Source organism: Acomys russatus, chromosome 26, assembly GCF_903995435.1.
Source record: "Acomys russatus chromosome 26, mAcoRus1.1, whole genome shotgun sequence".
Taxonomy (NCBI): Eukaryota; Metazoa; Chordata; class Mammalia; order Rodentia; family Muridae; genus Acomys; species Acomys russatus.
Window position 1 is genome coordinate 10,348,953 of NC_067162.1, and position 18,171 is coordinate 10,367,123.

Consider the following 18,171-nt stretch of genomic DNA (forward strand, 5'->3'; position numbering starts at 1 on the left):
CCAGTGTGAACCAGAGAGTCTCCTCCTTCCCCAGCCTCTGTGGGACCCAGAGCCAGGATTTGTCTTCCCAAATCCAAACATGTGGTGCGTTTGGGGGAGTTGGGGGAGGGGTTCAAGATGGCCGCCAAGATGGCTGGCAGCCTCTTTATCTCTGTCTGTCTCCCCCGCTCTCTACTTACCCTCATGCCTCCAATAGAGTAGGGGGTTACCGTGGAGAGGGGGCCGGACTATGCAGGGACCAGTGTGGAGGACACCTGAGGGTGGATGTCAATTCTGGGCCTATTGACCTCCAGTGCCGCTGAGAGAGAGGCCGTTGGTACCTGCTCCTCTTTCCAGCACCCCAAGGGCAGCCGTTTAAGTCTTTAATACGACCCCAGACCCAACTCCATCTGGGCCACAGCCTGATGGCTCCCGGTGCTCCACCTGCTCCCTAGACCCTGTCCCTAGCACTATCCCTATCAATCATGGAATGTCAGGGTGTTCCTTCGAGGGTCCCCACTAGCATCTCCATCTTCAGGAGCTGGGGACCTTGGTGTGTATGTTGGGGGAGGCAGGCTAAGGCAGGTCCCAGCCTTGGGGGCAGGTGACTTCCTTCCTCCCCACACCCTGCCCACCAATGCTGAATTTATTACTTAAAAGTAGGATGAAAACAGGGAGAATAAGAGACGGAATACAACCTTCATTATCATATCGAGGAAATTATCTGTGATTTTCCTAACTAGCAATTTGCCTGCCATGCCGTTCAGATCTGACTTGCCCATTAATTACAGAGATGAAAAATCATCTAGGAGGAGGAAAAGGGAACTGATTCCGTGGCTGGCGGCGTGGCACCTTTGCACTGGGCCACAGGCGTGCTCGTGAGTGTGGGTACCAGCCCTCCTGCTGGCAGTGCCACCATCTTCCTCCTCTGGCTTGGGCCACCCTGTTGCTTTTGTCCTCTGACCTGCATCCTGATTCCCATTCGTAGGGACTGGCATGCCCCACTGTCACCTGTGCTACTGGACACCTTTGGGTGTGGAGACAACCCCCAGAATTAGGGGAGGGTGGGGAGCTGGGGACTAATGCACTGAGCTGAGGAGGAGAAAGGCCAGAGACACGGAGTCAGGCTTCTATTCCCAGCCTGCCCTGGGGAACCCCTTTCTCCTAGGGGGGAGCTGTGGAAGCCCCACGAGGGGGGAGGAGCCTGCAGACGTGGGGAGTCTGTTTGCATCAGGCCCTCGGGTCTCTGTCTGCACATGGGAGTGTGTGCTGCCTGTGTCTCTCATTTGTTTCTGCATTGGCTGTCCCACCAGGCAGGCGGGAGGCCCTGGGGTGCTTCAGGCTCAGCATGGACAGCTAGCAGAGGGGAAGGAAGAGTGTCGAGTGGGCCCCAAGAACCCCTGGAGCATACACCCCTACAGTAGTAGGGTGGGACCCACCTCCCGCTCCCACCACAGATGGGGAGTTTCTGGTCTCTGTTCCCGCCCTCTACTGGTTCCCTAGCCAGACGTGGCCAAGGACACTGAGAGCTCTGGTTTCTGTGTGGGCTCCTCTGAGGGATCAGATTTCCAGTCGCCAGACACTTCCCCTCCTCCAGCCCCTCTGTGGGGACACTAGGGGAGGGACTGCCCAGGTGGAGGGTTTCCCTGGTGAGCTGGAGGTCCCCAGCAAGACAGCACTCCTCTCTGCCTGGGATGGAACCAAATGGCTGATACAGAATACAGAAAGTGGGGTCCTGGGGCTCTCCGCAGCCAGGGGAGAGCTGGTGTCTCCAAATGCAGCTGGTTTCCACTTCTACTTACATCTGTGTGTGCCTAGGCTAGTGACTGCCAGGACTCTCGTGTCCCTGTGCTCAGAGGGTCGGACTGTGCATTCCCTGGAGGGTTTTGTTGAGGGGGTGACTCTTGTGCAGAAATTGGTACCATCCTCCAATACTCTTGGGCAGCTGTCTGTATGCACACTGACTGGAAAGCTTTACCTTGCTCACACCTACTAGTGTAAGCTGGCTGTGTGTCCCAGAAGGGCTAGTGCACCTCTGAGCAACTGCAAACACAAGTGCTTTTTGTGTCAGGGTGCAGGCTTGAGGTGCTTCAGGGACAGTGGCTACCTCCATCCCCTCCACTCACAGTCTGGCAAAGGAGAGAGGCATAGCGTGTGTGTGTGTGTGTGTGTGTGTGTGTGTGTGTGTGTGTGCGCGCGCGCACGTGCACGCGCATGCACATGCTTCTAGACCAAATAGAGATCCCTAGCCCCCCAAGTCCCAGTTTTAGGGTGTGGAGTGTGCTGTCACCTCCTTTGTTTTATCCCTTGCCCCTCCTCTTCACAGATCCTTGGAGAGCCCATGTTTTATAAGGCAGTTCCATCCAGGACATGGCTCGTGCATTCTGCTTCCAAGTTGAGCTCCCACAGCCCTCATGACTTGGGAGCCTGTAGCCTTCACACCTCTGTGACTCCCTGATTTATTGTACCTGTCTGTTTACTGTCTGTCTGCCTGCGTAAGATCCAGAAGTTTGGGGATCTTGTTGCTAGGTTTGCTCTTGGAGCTCAGGTGCCCTGGAAGAGCTCTTCGCTGAGCTGCGTGAGGTGGTGTCTGCCGACCTGCCATTCCCAACTCTCGGGGTTGGCTGAGCGTGAATTTGAGGCCAGCCTAAGCAGGCTACAGAGGGAGATACTGAAAACAAACAAACAAACAAACAAAAAGGTAGGAGAAGTGGCTCAGGGAGTAAAAGCAGTGCTCTTGAGGAGGGCCAGAGCTCAGTCCCCAGCACCCGCATCAGGTGGCTAACCTGTGACTGCAGCTCTGGGGAGCTAGGCACCTTTAGCATCTGCCAGCGCCTGCACCCATTAACATGCCCTGTCCCCCCGACACAAACATGATTACAAAGAATAAAAATAATGTTTCTAAAACAAAGCAAGGAAAGAGGGAGGCAGGTGGGCTGGCACAGCAGACTGCGTGAGGATCCTTTCCATAGAGTTGAAGACCCTGTGCCCCTTTTCAGAAGCAAGGCCTGGGTTGGGTTAGCTGTGCTACAGCCTTCTGCAGTCCTGGGCGCATTGGGGCACAGTCTCAGGGTACTCAAAAGTACCCTTGTGTGGGAGAGTGTCTTTGTGGGGACATGGCTCCAAATGGCTATGTACTACAGGGTTTAGGTCCTGGGGCAGAATTTGAGGAGTCCATACCCTTCACCGTGAGCCTGGGAACCCCTGAGTCAGGGTCTGAGCGGTTGCTCCTAGGATCCCTTGAAACTGACCAAGCTTCTCTATAGGATGGCATCGTTCGCCCGCTTTAGTTTCCTCTTAGTCCTGGGGAGCTAGTAACCAGGGTTCCTGATTTTGCCCACCTCTCACTCCAAAGTGGGGCAAAGGTAACAATTCAATCAATAAATTAGAGACTAAAAATAGCTTTGCCCCCCCACCCCCAGCTAAAAATAAACAACCCCCCCCAACCCAGAGGGCGGGAAGCCTCAGTCACAACCAGTCATGAGCTATTGGTTGTCCAATGGTATCCCTGATGGACATGCTAGACCTTTCTCTCTGTCCCCTTCTCTTTCTTGGTGTCCCAGGCTGGGCATACAAACCTTCCAACCTCTCGCCTCAGCCTCCCAAGTACTGAGAACCCCAAGGCTCTTGATGGTGCTCTTCACGGGACCACCCTGCAGTCTGCACTTGGAGCTACCCCCACTGGTGCTCACAGTGCCCCACACAGATAGCACCGCGCACCCAGTCGAGGCAGATTGCCCAGGCGAGAGGCGTACTCAACAGCTCTGAGCTCAGGTTGAGCTTTGTGGGCGTCTCTGTTGTAAGGTCCACCATTCTCTTGACCCTTTGCTCACAGCAGACAAGGGTGGGTAGTGACCCAGAGTACCTCAGTTGAGGGGCTGCCTCAGGACCCAGACATCAGGCGTAGTCTGCTCGCCTCCCAGCTGCTTTTGACTTCTCATTCTCCCTGGACCTGCTGTGTAAACATGGTCCAGCCCCGGAACCTTTGCACAAGCAACGAATGGCCTAAAACGCCTTTTGCATCCATGGACATCTGCGTGACTCCGTTCTTACTTGTCACAGCACGTATCTGGCGTGTCGTCTCGAGGTGAGCGCGCTTGCTTCCATGATTACCGGGAGAGATGGCTCAGTGGTTAAGGACGCCAGCTGCCTTTCCAGGGGACCTTGGTTCAGTTTCCAGTATCCACATGGCCACTGATAACAGTCTGTAAACTCTAGTGACAGGTCCCTGACCTGGAATTCCTCACCTCACATACGTGGTACACAGACATAACACCTATGCATGTAACATAAAAATGTGTAAAAACACAGCTGCCCCTCCCTGTCTTTCCAGCTTTATCTTCCCCTGGACTAAAATATGATCATATCTATTTCCTTAGCGCCCTCTCTCCTCTCCCTGGGGCCTGTGACACGTGGTAGATGCTCAGAGACCAGGCGGAAAGACTACTTATTTATTTTAGGCAGTGGAGATGGCACTCAGGACTTCCCATGTACTACACGATGAGCGGCTGCAGCCCTAGACCAAATGTCATTTCTTATCCTTACAACCATACTGTGCCAGGTGATGTACCCCTACTGAGAGACAGAATTCCGAAAGTGTGGCCTGCTATGCACCTTGTGGTTGAGCCGGAAATGCAGCCTATTGGGAGCTAAACCTTGGGCCTGAGGATGCTAGCCTTGGGCTTTGTCCCTTTGTCCTACTGAGAGTCCTGTTTCCTTCCCACTGCTACCACCCCTTTTTGGGCTTTGCACTCTCTCCCCTGCCAGAGATGCGGTTACCAGGGGGATAGGAGTGTCCTGTATGCCCCCTGCTTGGGGTCCCGTCTTCCAGGCACTGAGTTCAGGTCTGCCGTGGCACAGGAGGTGAAGCTGGGGTGAACAGGAGCACTGTGAGGTGGACACATAATATGGCCGCCGTGGTACTAGCATTCCATAGTAGGGAGTAGAGCGGGCGGGCAGGTAGGTCAGAGCTTCTTAGAGGAGGGGTCTCTGCAGCTGGGGCCTGGAGGGAAAATTATGACTAGAGAGCCTGAGGAGGAAGATGAGAAAGAAGCAGGCCTCAGTAAGGAAAGAGGTGTTTGTGGCTGAGTGTGGCCAGCAGGCCAGGCTGGACCCCAGTGTTGTCCGCTGGCTTTAGAGAGGTCTGGGGTTTGCCTGTGGAGCCGAGAGAGGCTCAGTGTGAGGTTGTAAGCTGCCGGGGCTGAGTGGGGCTGGCCCTGAGTCAGGCTGCCCTACGGGAGGAGGAGGAGGAGGGACCCTCATAGCCAGAGCATCAGAGTGAGGGCCAGGAGCCTCGAGCTCTTCCTGGACTTGAGACATGGAGACGAGGTGGCATCGTGCTTCTGAGACAGGGTTGAAGGGCAGGAAAGGCAGCAGCTGAGAAGGGTTCCTGGCTTTGGTGGCAGGGGACAGGAGAAAAGGGAGTGACTAGGGTGAAGTGCCCCCTCCAGTCCCAGGACCACTATCCACATACAGAGGCCTGCATGACCTATAGCAAGTGCCACCCTCATTTCCTTCCCGCCTCCTCTTCATTTGCTGACTCCCTGCTAGGTTTCAGCTCCTTGCTACTCTGGGACCCATGCGCATCCCCAACAGGTGCCCACTTCTTGGTGAAGTATTCCCTGCCTGCACGCATGTGCCCCTGTCCTGAGGCCCCTCCTGCATGTCCGGCTTGTTGTACCTGTTTTGTCTTTATTAATCAATGAAAAAGACCTACTCCGTGCTCAGGGCTGACTGTGAGGTAGCTAGAGATAGGGCCTTCTGTGAGGCCCTTCCTGGTGGGAAAAACAGATGGTCAACAAAGGGTCTAGGGTGTAGGGGAGGGTGTAGACTGATGGAAGACTAAAAGAAAGGGCATGGGGATACGGGGGTGGTGTTGTGGGTGGCTCTTGCCTCTCTGTAAAATCCAAAGTACCTGGTGACCTGCTGGAGATGGACCCAGGGCCTTCTGTGAGCTCCTCAGGGAATGCCTCACCAAGAAGGGGGCACTGTCACTGAACCACACCCCCAGCCTTTACCTTTTTAAAAAATTCACTCACTTACTTATTTAGAGATGGAATCTCACAACCTATTTAATCCAGGATGGCATGGGATTCACTTTGTAGACCAGGCTGGCCCATCTCTGCTTCCAGCCAGGGCAGCCTTCTGAAGCTTCGCTGCTAAATGAAGCTATGCCGGTTCCTGCTCGCTCTGCTGGCTGTTAGGATGCAGACTCACACACAAGCCTGCGGAGCCAACAGCCAGTGGAAGAGAAAAGAAGCATAGAACGAAAATGCAGGGTTCCTTGACATAGAACCGTGGCGAAATAAAGAAATAGAAGCAGCGTAGACAGAACGCTGGCATGCTGGAGTCAGTGGGGCCTCCCTGGGCCCTGAGGGGGTGTGAGCAAAGTCCAGTAGACAAGGGTCGCTGGTGGGTAGGGAGACAGTCTATGCCAAGGTCCTGGGGTAGAGCCGTGCGTGGTGCCTCAGGGAGGGCTTTGATATTTGTTCTGAGGAAGGTGGGAGCCACAGAGTGTTCTGAGCAGAAGAGTGCTCAGAAGGTGCTAGCTGGCCTCCCTGACCTCTCTTCAGAGAGTGAGGGCAGGAGCCAGGTCTTCAGGGAATTATTGACTGCTAGACAGTGATGGCACAGAACCCAGTACAGCTCTCTGTGGAGAAGGACCCGGCTGCTGTCTGGTCAGTCTGAGGTACTGAATATGCAGTGGGGACCCTGTCCTCATCCCAAACCGCTTGGAGAAGGACTTGTGCCTAGCACTCTGAGGCACTCGCTCCGTTTCTGCGAGACGCCCTTGTCAGTCCACATGGAAGGCCAAGAATCTAATGAATTGATCCAGACCCCAGGCCTCTGCTCCAGACAGGTTCTGGTACCTGCCACAGTGCCCACCAGCCCTGGCTTCCTGGAAGTGGAGGTGGAGGCGGGCTCCCAGCCAAGAACAGGAGAAAAGATGCCTAAGGGGTGGATGTTCCAGGGACAGGCAAGTGAGGCCAGGAGGGGCCTGTCACCCCTCCTCAGACTCTCAGACTCCCACCCACTCAGCATACAGGGTTGCCGTGGCAACTGCAGGCTAGGGCAGGCTCCCAGGCGCCCCCTCTCCTCCAGCAGCCGCTTCTCCTCCTGTCACACTCCCCGTCCCCGCCCTAGGGCACTCGAGGACAGACCCTGCTGCACATGCCCTCTCTGGGCAAACGCAGAACTCAGACACAAACATAGAGGCAGGTGTGTGGCCCCTGAGGATGAGTCGCCAGCCCTGCTTCCCCAGGGCCACATGGTATGAGAGAGAGATGAGCACAGGTGTGTGTACACACCTGGTTCCTTGAGCTGCCACCGTAGGGTCGCATAACACGTGAGTGCAGCTGGGAATGCCATTTCTGTAAGGTGCTCTGGGCCCTGTGTGGAAGTTCAGTGAGGGCTTGTAGCTTTTGGTGTAAGGAAGGCGGGAGCCATTGGACAGAGATGGCACCCAGGAGAGTTGAGGAAGGTACTAGATTCCATAAAGTGGGTACTACAGCCTCTGGCTCCATGGTTGTGCCTAAAAGAGCTACATGGTAGACAGGTGTGATGGCACCCACCTATGGTCCCAGCGCTTCGGAGGTGGAGGCAGAAGGACTGCCACAGCTCAAGGCTGACTATCCAGAACATACATAAAGCCCCAGGTGAGGCGGCGTGTCCATAACCCCAGTGAAGACAGGAGGAGCCAGGCCGCAGAGCAAGCGAGGAGCTTGCTAGCCGGGCACTCTACAGGTTTGGTGAAGAGAGCCTGTCTTGAGATGGAGAATGAGTAAAGACACAGTTGTGTATGGCCCCTTTACAAATACTCATTTGAGGGCTGGAGAAATGGATGGCTCACCTGCTAGGGGTACGCGGGCTGCCTTTCTAGAGAACTAAGTTCAGTTCTCAGCACTTCTGTCAGTTGTTCCGGGGGTCCAGTGCCGCTAACACATGCATAATCAAAATAAAATTTAAGTATATATTAAATTCATATGAAATATGTAATCCTGGCCTCTAACTTGCTGTGTAGACCTGACTGGCCTCAAACTCAAAACAGACCTGTCTGTCTCTACCTCCAAAGTCCTGGGTGCTCCAAAGCACCCAGCTTCGATTTTATTTTGAAATAATGTCTAAGTTCTCCAGGCTGGCCTTGAACTCACTCTGTAGCACCGACCTGCCTTTTATACAAGACCCCCTTGTCTCTTCCTCCTGCACCCACTGCCATGCTGGAGAGAAGGTCTGGGGAGCTTTCAGTGGGACAGCTAAGGTTAAGTGAGGTCCTGTCATAGGCCCCAGGCAGAGGCCACTGGTGGTGTCCTTATAAGAACACAGGAGGCACAGGGGCCTTTCTCCTCCACACCCAGGAAGGCTGAGTGAGCACAGGTGAGAAGGCAGGCTGCATGCTGGGCAGGAAGCCCTTGACAGAAGCCCGGCTTGCAGGCCTCTTCAGCTCACGCCTGTCTCTCAGAGTGATGAGGAAGGTAAGTTTCTGCTGCCCAGGACCTCAGACTCCAGGGTTGGGTGCTGAGGCTGTCTGTGAAGTAGTGTGGCATCTGCCAGACCCTGCACACCCTGTCCTGGAGGCTTTAGCCCACTCTGGGGCTGCGCTGGTTCCTGACATTGGCAGCAGTGCTGTAGAAGACTATTCTCGAGTGGACCCAACATCCTCTGTGCTTCTGCACACAAATGGCACGCGCGCTCACACACACACACACATAGTTTTCATTTTTCTTTTGCTTGCTTTTTAAAGCCGAGGTCTCAATGTGCAGCTCTGGCTGTCTCAGAATTTAGTGCATAGACCAGGCTCGCTTCGGACAGAGATCCTCCTTCCACTGTCTCCCAAGGCGTGTGCCAGCACACCCAGCGGCAGTGTGCACTCTTAACCACTAAGCCATCTTCCCAGCTCTCTCTCAAACAAACTTAAAAATCAAACAACATAATACAACCCAAAGACATACTGCTTGATGCATGCTTAGGAACGATGGTGGGAAATAGTAAGAGCTCTTGTTTTCCCATAATTAAACCACTGTGTTTTCACAAATGCAGACAATTGGGAAGAACCCTGCAGAGCACACACCTATGGCAGTCTAGTCTATGAGACAAGGCCCACAGCTCATGGGTGCTAAGGGGGTGGCAATCAAGGCACATACACTGCAGTTGCCTTGTTGCACCCAGACTCCAGTGAAGTTGGAGGGTGTGGTCCAGGCGAGTGCTGCCAGAACTGCCTCAGGTTCGGGATGTGTTTGATTGGGTTAGTTTCTGGTCTTTGCACATTCAGACAATTGATGAAAAGTTGGCAACCTTCTCAGAGACCCACCTCCAGTTCCGTGAGGCTACAACCCGTGGTCCAGGAAGCTGGCTTCTATCCCGCGGATCCTGGGGTCCTGCCCTTGGCATTGCAAGGGAAAAAGAGCCAGGCCTGGTGGCTCATGCACACAATCCCAGCCTTAAGAAAACAAGAGTAAAGGGCTGGGCGTGGTTCCTTGGAATGCACAGGACCCAGCAGCTGCTGGGGGAACCTTAGCACACAAGCACATGTCTGGAGTCCCAGCTGCAGGGGAGGCTGAGGCAGGAGATCACACAAGCCTGGGCAGCACAGTGGAGCCCTATTGCAAGTTTATAGTTAATAAAGACAAGTGTAGTAGCCTAACACACTTGTAACACCAGCCTGCAGGAGACGGGGGCTGCTGTGAATTTAAGGCCAGCTTAAGTTACTCAAAATCCAAGTGGAACAGTCAAGATGACTCTGTAATTAATACCACTTATTGTACACTGAAGTGGTTTGGGGGCCCAGGGCTGCAGCCCACAGGTGGAAGGAGTTCTTAGTAAATTCAGGGGGCCCTAGATTCCATCTGCACACACCAGAAATGATGTCGTATTTTCTGTGTTTTACTCATGTGTGTATGTGTACCATCATCTCTCTGCCTGGTGACCTGGGGTGAGGTGGGTTAGAAGAGGGCATTGGATCCCCCCCCCCCCCCGCCGGAACTGGAGTGACAGGGGGTTATGAGCCACCATGTAGGTCTGGGAACTGAACTAGGGTCCTCTGCAAGGGCAGGTGCTCCTGACCCCTGAGCCATCTCTCTAGCCTTTATGTTGCTTTAAACACACACACACACACCATCTCTCTGCCTACAGGAAGCCTAGAGTATTAGGACAAAAGGACAAAAGGACACAGTGAGGACAGACCCCTGACTCACTGCTGAGCTGGGACAGGATGAGGAAGAGCAGGGCTGGGCTTCTGAGGTCTGGACCTGGAAGGTGGCTGCCGCTGGTGGGTAGGAAGGCTTTCTCGAGGTCCAGTCCTGCTAGAGAGGATGCTTGTAGCCTCTGCTGTTGGTGGTGTCTTAGTCATGAGCTGGCCGGGAACTTCTTCCGGGGTCTCTGCCATGTCCCCTTATTACTCCCCATCTGATGGGGGTCTGAGCCCACTGCACACACTGCCCACTGTTGCTTTTACAGTATAATAGTTTGCCTCCCTGAGGGAGCAAGGCTGGGAAGGTGGTAAAGCACAGGCTTGGCTCTAGATTGTTCCGAGGTAACTGTACTTTGGAGACCTGGACTCCATGGGGGCAGGGTCTCCCAGGGCCTTTGCAGCTGCATGTCCCCCTGCCTCTGAGGCCAGCACAGCTGGAAAGCAAGCTCTGGGAGAGGCCAGTAAAGGAGAGGGGGAGGTGAGTGCCAGGAGGTCTACCTCAGGGTTGTGCAAGCACCCCAGGCCTCCCACATCTGGGCCGGAGGAAGGAGGAAGGTGGCTAGATGGCCAGGGTACCTGGTGGAAGAAGAGTGCTGGTTGTGGTGCATAAGGGACAGAGGACAGACACGGAGGGGGTTACTGACAGACCTCCACCACAAGGAGGTCGTTTGAGGGGTGGCTGGGGGCAGACGTTAAAGCTCAAGCTGATGGTGCTGAGGAGCTACCGCTTTATGAGCATAGGATGGGGAGGGTTACCCCAGCTTGAGCCCCAAAGTGAGAAGCCCGTGTTTGGGAATCATAGGAGGCCAGGTGAGGGAGGGCTGGAAGCTTCACTGAACGCTGAGTGAGAGGGAAGGAGAAGACTAGAGGGAAGTGGAGCTGAGAGACGAGCCTTGTCACCGGTCCCTTAGCTCTGGACGGTGAGGGGCACAGTGGGGGCTGTACACACAGCTGCACCTGCCGTGGAATTTACAAGGGAGATGGCCAGAAGGGAAGCAGTGGGTCTGAGATGCAGTCAACAAACACCTGTCTCAGCATGCAGGGCCAGCTCCAGGAGTTGGGTGTGGTGGCCACGAGTAGCGATGTCTAGATCTCTGGCTGGGCAGTTTCCTATCCAGATAAGCACCTGCGTGTGAGCAGAATGGCGGCCCGGTGGATAGCTCTGGAGCTGAAGCCACTGTAGGGGAAAGACACACTAAGGCCCTAAGGCAGGGCCTAGGTGGGACAGAGTGAGAAAGGGAGCTAACTAGGTCACTGGTAGGTGGTTTCTCAAGGACTTTGAAATGGGAGGAGGGAGGAAGAGGAGTAGAGCTGTGCTGAGGGATCCCAGACCGGCAAGAAGAGTGGAGGGGGGACGGGCGGCTGGGTGACTGGGGAGGTGTACAATGTGGTGTTACCTCTTGGGGCCCTTCCTAGAATGAGTGTTTCTAGGCTGTTGGCAGGTGAGGTTGATGGCTTCAGGCTGTGGCAGCCCTGAGGACTCGGGTATGGACGTCACAGGAGCAGAGGGTAGGGGAGGAAGAAGCAGCAAGTCAGAACCGATGTCCTGGGAGGCACTGTAACCAAAGAGGTCATCAGTATACCCCCGTCCCCACTCCTCCCTTCAGCACTCCTCCCACCCCCGACTGCCTGTCTCCAGCTCACCCCAAGAGTCCCCTAGAAAGGAAAGAGGGGACTTGGGTGTCCCTGGTCCCCTATCTGTGGCGCCAGCCAGCTGGATTCTAATTAGCTGCCATAGCAGAGAGACAGGAAGCAGAGGCTAGGGGCGGGGCTGGATTCCTGCCCAAAGCTGAGACTGAAATCAGGTTGGACGCCCCTTGCCCTCCTTGGGGGATGAGGGTGCTTGGTGGTGGTGAGTGAGCAGGGCAGGCCTTCCGTATGGCCAAAGCGACTTTGGGTAGGTGGGTGCTGGGCGGCCATGCTGACTTATCAAGCTGCTCGCAGACAGGTTCCACTGGAGACGAGGGACCAGAGCTAGTCAGAGTGACCCTGGAACAGGGCTGTGTGCACCCCAGGGTGCCAAAGGCCCAGGGAGGGACTCAACCATTAGCAGAAAGCAGATGCCCCCTGGGCTTGCTGAGGTCAGCACCTGCCCAGTATCACTCTCCTGTCCTCCCTCAGGCTGGTGGGCCAGGCTGTGGTATCCTGGTGATGCGGGGCGAGGCCCCCCCCACAGTCCGCTGAGAGCCCCGTACCCGCCCTTGGCCTTCGCCATGGCCCGCTTGGCTGCAGCACTCTGGAGTCTCTGTGTCACAACTGTCCTCGTCACCTCTGCCACCCAAGGTAGGTGCTGGGGAAAGGCTGGGTCTCCAAACCCTGATGGGAGGTGGGGGGCATCGTTCTCTACAGACCAGAGCCCCCACTTCAGATGAAGCTGGACCTGGCCAGAGGGAACCTGGTAATGCCACCCTTAGTGGGCTCCACTGAGGAGTGTTGAACTCCCAGCAGGCCAGGACACCGGGTGTTGTCTGGCTTGGGGACCCCCTAGGACCGAGACAGGCCTTCCGGGGGGCCACCTATTTCTCTCTCTCTCTCTCCCTCCCCCCTCATTCATCACATCTCTGAGGCTCATTGGGACTAAGGCTTAATTAAAGCATGCCTGCTGACGTTTATTTAAAAACAACTAATTACCTGACTCTGGCCTGGGATCCTGCACATGCAACAATTAGTGCCCTGAGCATGCTGCCCACCCTCCATTACTTAGTTACCATCCCAGGTTGGATACCAGCTCCGTGCAGGGCAGCAATAGCCAAGAAGGGGTCTGTTGGCCTTGCCTCCTCCTAGAGCGCCCCCACCCCGCCGCCAGCCCGGTCACAGGGATGAAGGGACATTATCAGCCTTGTTCTGAAGACTTGGTAGGGACCTGCTGGTCACTGACCCAGTCTCCCCATACCCAAGTTCCGGGCGCAGCCCCTGCCAGGCAGAAGGGGCTGCCTCCACCCTCAGCCCCATGTGAGCCAGCTCTCCACCCCCGGCCTTCTTCCCTGACTAGGCAAGCTAAAATTAGAGGAGGAAGCAGATGGCATGACAGGGGCTCATGGGAAACTTTCTCTCAACTGGGGCTCTACGCATCCCCAAAAACCCAAGGACCCGCTGCTCTAAACCCTGGGGACTCTGTCCCTAAAGGGGCGAGCTTGGCCCCTTTCACAGCATTTAGCTTGCTCCCAGTTGCGGTCCTCCCCCTGGACATCTGCAGCTTCTACCTTCCTGCACCCCGTGTGGATGGCCTGCAACCGGTGTCCGAAGGTGGTTACCAGGGCAGCCTGGCTCGGGTCAACCTCAGATCCTCAAATTGAGATAAAATAAAAAATATGAAGGTCTTATCAGCCCATCAGTTGGCACGTTAATTGTAGATTAACCTCTCTCTGGTAGTGGGAGAGAGGCCACTCGGAGCCGCCAGACAGGCCAGGGAGCAGCAGAGTTGTGGCTCTGGTTGTCACAGAAGGACCCTTCATGGGACGCTCTTTGGTGGTGCTGCCGCTCTTTGGTGGTGCTGCCGCATTCTGTGGTCCCAGCGCTTGGGGGTGGAGGGGAAGGAGGGTTCAAGGCTAGCCCTAACTGTCTAGACTATGAGGCCACCTGGCTATGTGAGAGCCTGTTTCAAAACAACAAAGCAGAAAACTTCCTTTGGTCTAGCATCCCCGCTATATGACCCTGACCTGTGGGTGCCCATTTTATAGCTTAGGAAAACAAGGCATGGGGAAGCCACTACTACTAGTGGCTATCTGAACTTAAAGTATGCAGAAGGTTGTGTGTGGTGGTACATGCTTATAATCTGAGAATTTGGGAGAGGCTGAGGCAAGAGGACCCCAAGTTTCAAGCCACACAGCAAGACCTTACCTGCCCCCCAACAATAAATAAAGCAGCAGGTCAATGGTAGAATGCTTGCAAGGTTCAGTCTGCTCCGCCCCCCAACAATAAATAAAGCAGCAGGTCAGTGGTAGAATGCTTGCGAGGTTCAGTCTGCTCCTTGTCGGGTGGCTGGTGGTGGGAGGTCCTCAGGACCACTCTCACTTGTGACAAGTGCAGAGGGCCAGCAACACCCACAGAAGCTACTGTACTCAAGGACAGCTCTTTGCAATGGGAAGACAGATTCTACCCAGTCTAGAGGTGTTTGAAACAGAACAGTAAAGTCCTGTGTGATTCAGCTGTGGCAGCACATCCTGGTACCCCCAGTCTCAACTGAAGCCCCTTCATAGATTTGTTTGACACCTGCATGGCCGCCATCCCTCCAGAGGACACCACCCTAAGTCCTCTCATCAGGGCACTTGTTTTGCTAAAGCTGCCACAGCCTTCATCCCACCATTCAGGAGAACAGAGGCCCACCACCGTGACATCAGCCCAGCTGGCTCCTGCAGGTGGTGCCCCTCCCTCCATGCCAGCACATAGTCTTCCCTGGGTCGGGGTGGGGGGCGGTTCTGTCTTCTAGTGCAGAGCAGCAGCACAGCCCTGGTGTCCTGGCTGTACAGGGGGCTGAAGTAGAAGGATCACAGTTCCAAGGCCAATCTAAGTAAGCAAGTCAGTGGGATACCGTGCTAGAGCACTCACCCGAGATGCTGCCTGATGCCTTGGGCTCTGTTACTAGCATTGTAACTATGACAGTAAAACATGCCCCAGATGCTCCTTATTTGTACGGGCCCGTGTGTCAGACTGGATTGGGGCCCTTTTGGAGAGCCTCATTTTAAATGGGTTTCCACTGTGAAAACCATCATCTCCAAGCCACATGTGGTTACATACCTGTTACCCCAGCTGAGGCTGTGGCAGGAAGGAAGATTGCTGTGGTTTGTGGCCAGCCTGGGCTACTTAGTGAGGCCAAGGTCAGCATAGGCTACACTGACATCCTATCTCAGGGCGTGCGTGCGTGCGTGCGTGTCGCGTGCCTGTAGTCCTAGCTTGGGAAGTGGCAGCAGGAAAATCAGCCCAAGGCTATATTGCAAGTTTGAGTCTAGTGTAGGCCTCTTGAGACTCTGTCTCATTTTAGTAGTTAGGGGGCGGGGAAACCCAAAAGATACCCAAGTACAGTCACTTTCTGGGGGTACTTAATTCTTCAATTCAGCATACAATTTTTGGGGGGCAGGGCTAGTGAGATGGTTCAGGTGGGTTAAGGTGTTTGCCACAAAGCTTGAACTGAGTTCAACCCCCCCAGAACCATTGGTAAAAGGTAGAGGTTGCCCTCTGACCTCCACGTGTGAACCACCATACATACACACAAGTGTAAAAAAATTTGTTTTGAAAGAATTGGGGGACAGACACACAGTTGTGGCTCGTCCACAACCTCTTGAGACAATGTGCACTCTATCTTACCAGGCAGGGCATTACAGGGTGAGGAAGGGTCAGCTCTCTCTTCCTACACAGGGCCTAAAACTCAGTGCCATTTTACATCCAATGGGCCTGAGGTTCACAAAGCCAGTTTCCCAGCCTGGCTGAGCCAGTGGGTTCTTTCCTCCCTGGTGACTGTGACACTGTCTCCAACCATTCCGCAGGCCTGAGCAGGGCCGGGCTCCCATTTGGATTGATGCGCCGGGAGCTGGCATGCGAGGGCTACCCCATCGAGCTGCGGTGCCCGGGCAGTGACGTCATCATGGTGGAGAATGCTAACTACGGGCGCACAGATGACAAGATCTGCGATGCCGACCCTTTCCAGATGGAGAATGTGCAGTGCTACCTGCCGGATGCCTTCAAAATCATGTCACAAAGGTGAGCCTGCTCTCCGACCTCCACATGTCCCACAGGCAGTGTCCCCTAACCCAGTCACCCCAATAGAATAGTGATTTTCCACCTTCCTGATGCTGCGGCCTTTTAATACAATTCCTCATGTTGTGGTGACACCCCCCCCCCCCCCCCCCCGCACCCTCCCCTCCCCCGCCCACCATAATTTTACTTTCATTGCTACTTCGTAACGGTAATTTTGTTACTGTTATGAATTGTGAGGTAAATGTCTGATAGGCAGGAGATCTGATATGCAGACTCCTACCCCCAAAGGACTTGGCGACCCATAGGCTGAGAACCAGTGCCATAGACACTTTGCCCATCCCTCCTGCCACCTCCAGAAACTTGTTACAAGACCTGTTGGTTGCCGTTCAACCCTCAACACTAGATATGAGAGGGAAAAAAAGTATAGAGGAGAAAGGGGAAGACGTTATCATTAGACTACTTACTTCCTGCTTGCTAGGAGTGTCGCGCTCCTTGGGCCAAGTTTGGTCTTTGCTGTCAGGAGATCTAATCTCTTCTTTGCACATGACAACCTAACAAACCACAACCAACAACTCCTCACTCCTCTAGGGGCCCTAGCCTTTATGTACCCTCTGAAAAGTCCTTGTAATTCACATAATTAGAGAAACTATGCAGCTGGCAAAGCCACACCTCTGCTAGAGCACGAGGCAAATCATAGTCAAAGCAAAGCAGCCCCATGTCCCCACACCTGGCATTAAAGTGAAAACATAGTCTTATAATATTTCTGTCTTTTTTTTTTTTTTTTTTAATAAGAAACCAAAATTCCAAAATTCCCACTACACACTTGAATCATCAGTATACCTAGAGCCTTTAGTTTCTCCACAAGCACCTGCCCCCGGGACAGGGCCTCCTGCCTCTTCTCCTTGCTTGCCACCATCTAGTCTGTTGTACTCTGTTCTTCCTAGGCAGCCAGTGGGCATCATGAACTCCCGAGTCAGATCCTATCCCTCTGATTAGAGCTCTTCTCTGGTTCCCACCTTCCTCTGCAAAAGCCAAAGCCTCCCTGAGGCTGGAAGTGCCCTGTGTGACCTGCCTTGACCACTGGTCCTCCTTTCCCGTGCACTCACATAGTTCCACCCATGAGGGCAGCTCACTGTAGAGTGCTTGCTGGGTTCAGTTCTCCGTACTGCAAAATAAACCAACTTGAGCATGCATCAGAACCCGCAGCCCTGTAGCCCAAAGGCTCCCAGGCTCCTCTCTGATGTGTCATACTCGGCCTGGTGTCTGTGGGCCGCAAGTACCAGGCCTGTTAGCTGGGAAGTGACAAAAGCCAACTGATGGTTTATTTTGTTTTTAAGAAGCACAGGTATGCCCCTGCCGTTTTTCTGCGTAGAATGCTGTCCATCCCTGAGATCCAAGTGGCTGCTCTATGCTTCCTTGTGACTGAGCGCTTCTGTATACTCTGAAACTCCTGACCCCTTCAGGGCCCTGCCTTCCATGACATTTCCGTCAGATACTGTCTTTGCTTGGTATTTCTCTCTCTCTCTCTCTCTCTCTCTCTCTCTCTCTCTCTCTCTCTCTCTCTCTCTCTCTCTCTCTTTTTTTTTTTTTCCTGGTTTTTTGAGACAAGGTTTTTCTGTGGAGCCTTGGCTGTCCTGGACTTGCTTTGTGTAGACCAGGCTGGCCTCGAACTCACAGTGATCCGCCTGCCTCTGCCTCCTGAGTGCTGGGATTAAAGGCATGCACCACTACTCCCGGCTTTGGTATTTTATCTTACATCCTCCTTAACTCTAACCCACTGGCCCTTCAGGGACAAACTTTTGTCCCTTCAATGGCAGTGGCCAGGTACACAGCAGGCACTTCCTTGATGCTTGAGATGTCAGACAGAGTCCAGGGCCCATTCTTTGATCTGTAGCATGGTAGAAGAGGAAGGAAGGCTGGGGGCAGGGTCCTGGGGGCAGGGTCCTGGGGGCACGGGGAGACAGCCAGAGCTTCACATTGGGAAGATGAGTGGTTCAAAGTGTGCAGAGCTGGGGCTGCCTTCTCCCCTTTGCCCCATTTCTCCTGAGACCTCATCCAGCCCCCAAGCCATGACTTAGGCCCCACCCCTTTCCTTGGACACATCCTGGTTCCTCTCCACAATGTACACAGCAGCTAGGACAGTCATATATACGCCCTCCTCCACACAGGAGACTGGGTGATGGGTTACAGGGGCCAAGGAGCATGACGAGGCCTCAGGAGCCTTGTGTGTATGTGTGTGTGTCGGGGGGTCCCTCAACCTTGCTTCCTCTCTGAATGCTACAACTCTGTGTCTCTCAGGGTGGTAGATAAGC

At 54.4% G+C, this 18,171-nt stretch overlaps 1 protein-coding gene across 6 annotated transcripts in view; it reads left to right on the plus strand.

The window, feature by feature from the left end:
- The window catches only part of Adgrl1 (adhesion G protein-coupled receptor L1), a 39,612-nt gene that overhangs the window by 1,221 nt on the left and 20,220 nt on the right, over window positions 1-18,171 (plus strand). For all 6 annotated transcript variants that reach the window (XM_051169027.1, XM_051169032.1, XM_051169028.1 and 3 more), the window contains exons 2-3: window positions 12,287-12,448; window positions 15,649-15,862. In XM_051169027.1, coding sequence (XP_051024984.1) covers window positions 12,379-12,448; window positions 15,649-15,862 — 284 coding nt within the window. In that variant the 5' untranslated portion in view covers window positions 12,287-12,378. The remainder of the gene's footprint in view (window positions 1-12,286; window positions 12,449-15,648; window positions 15,863-18,171) is intronic.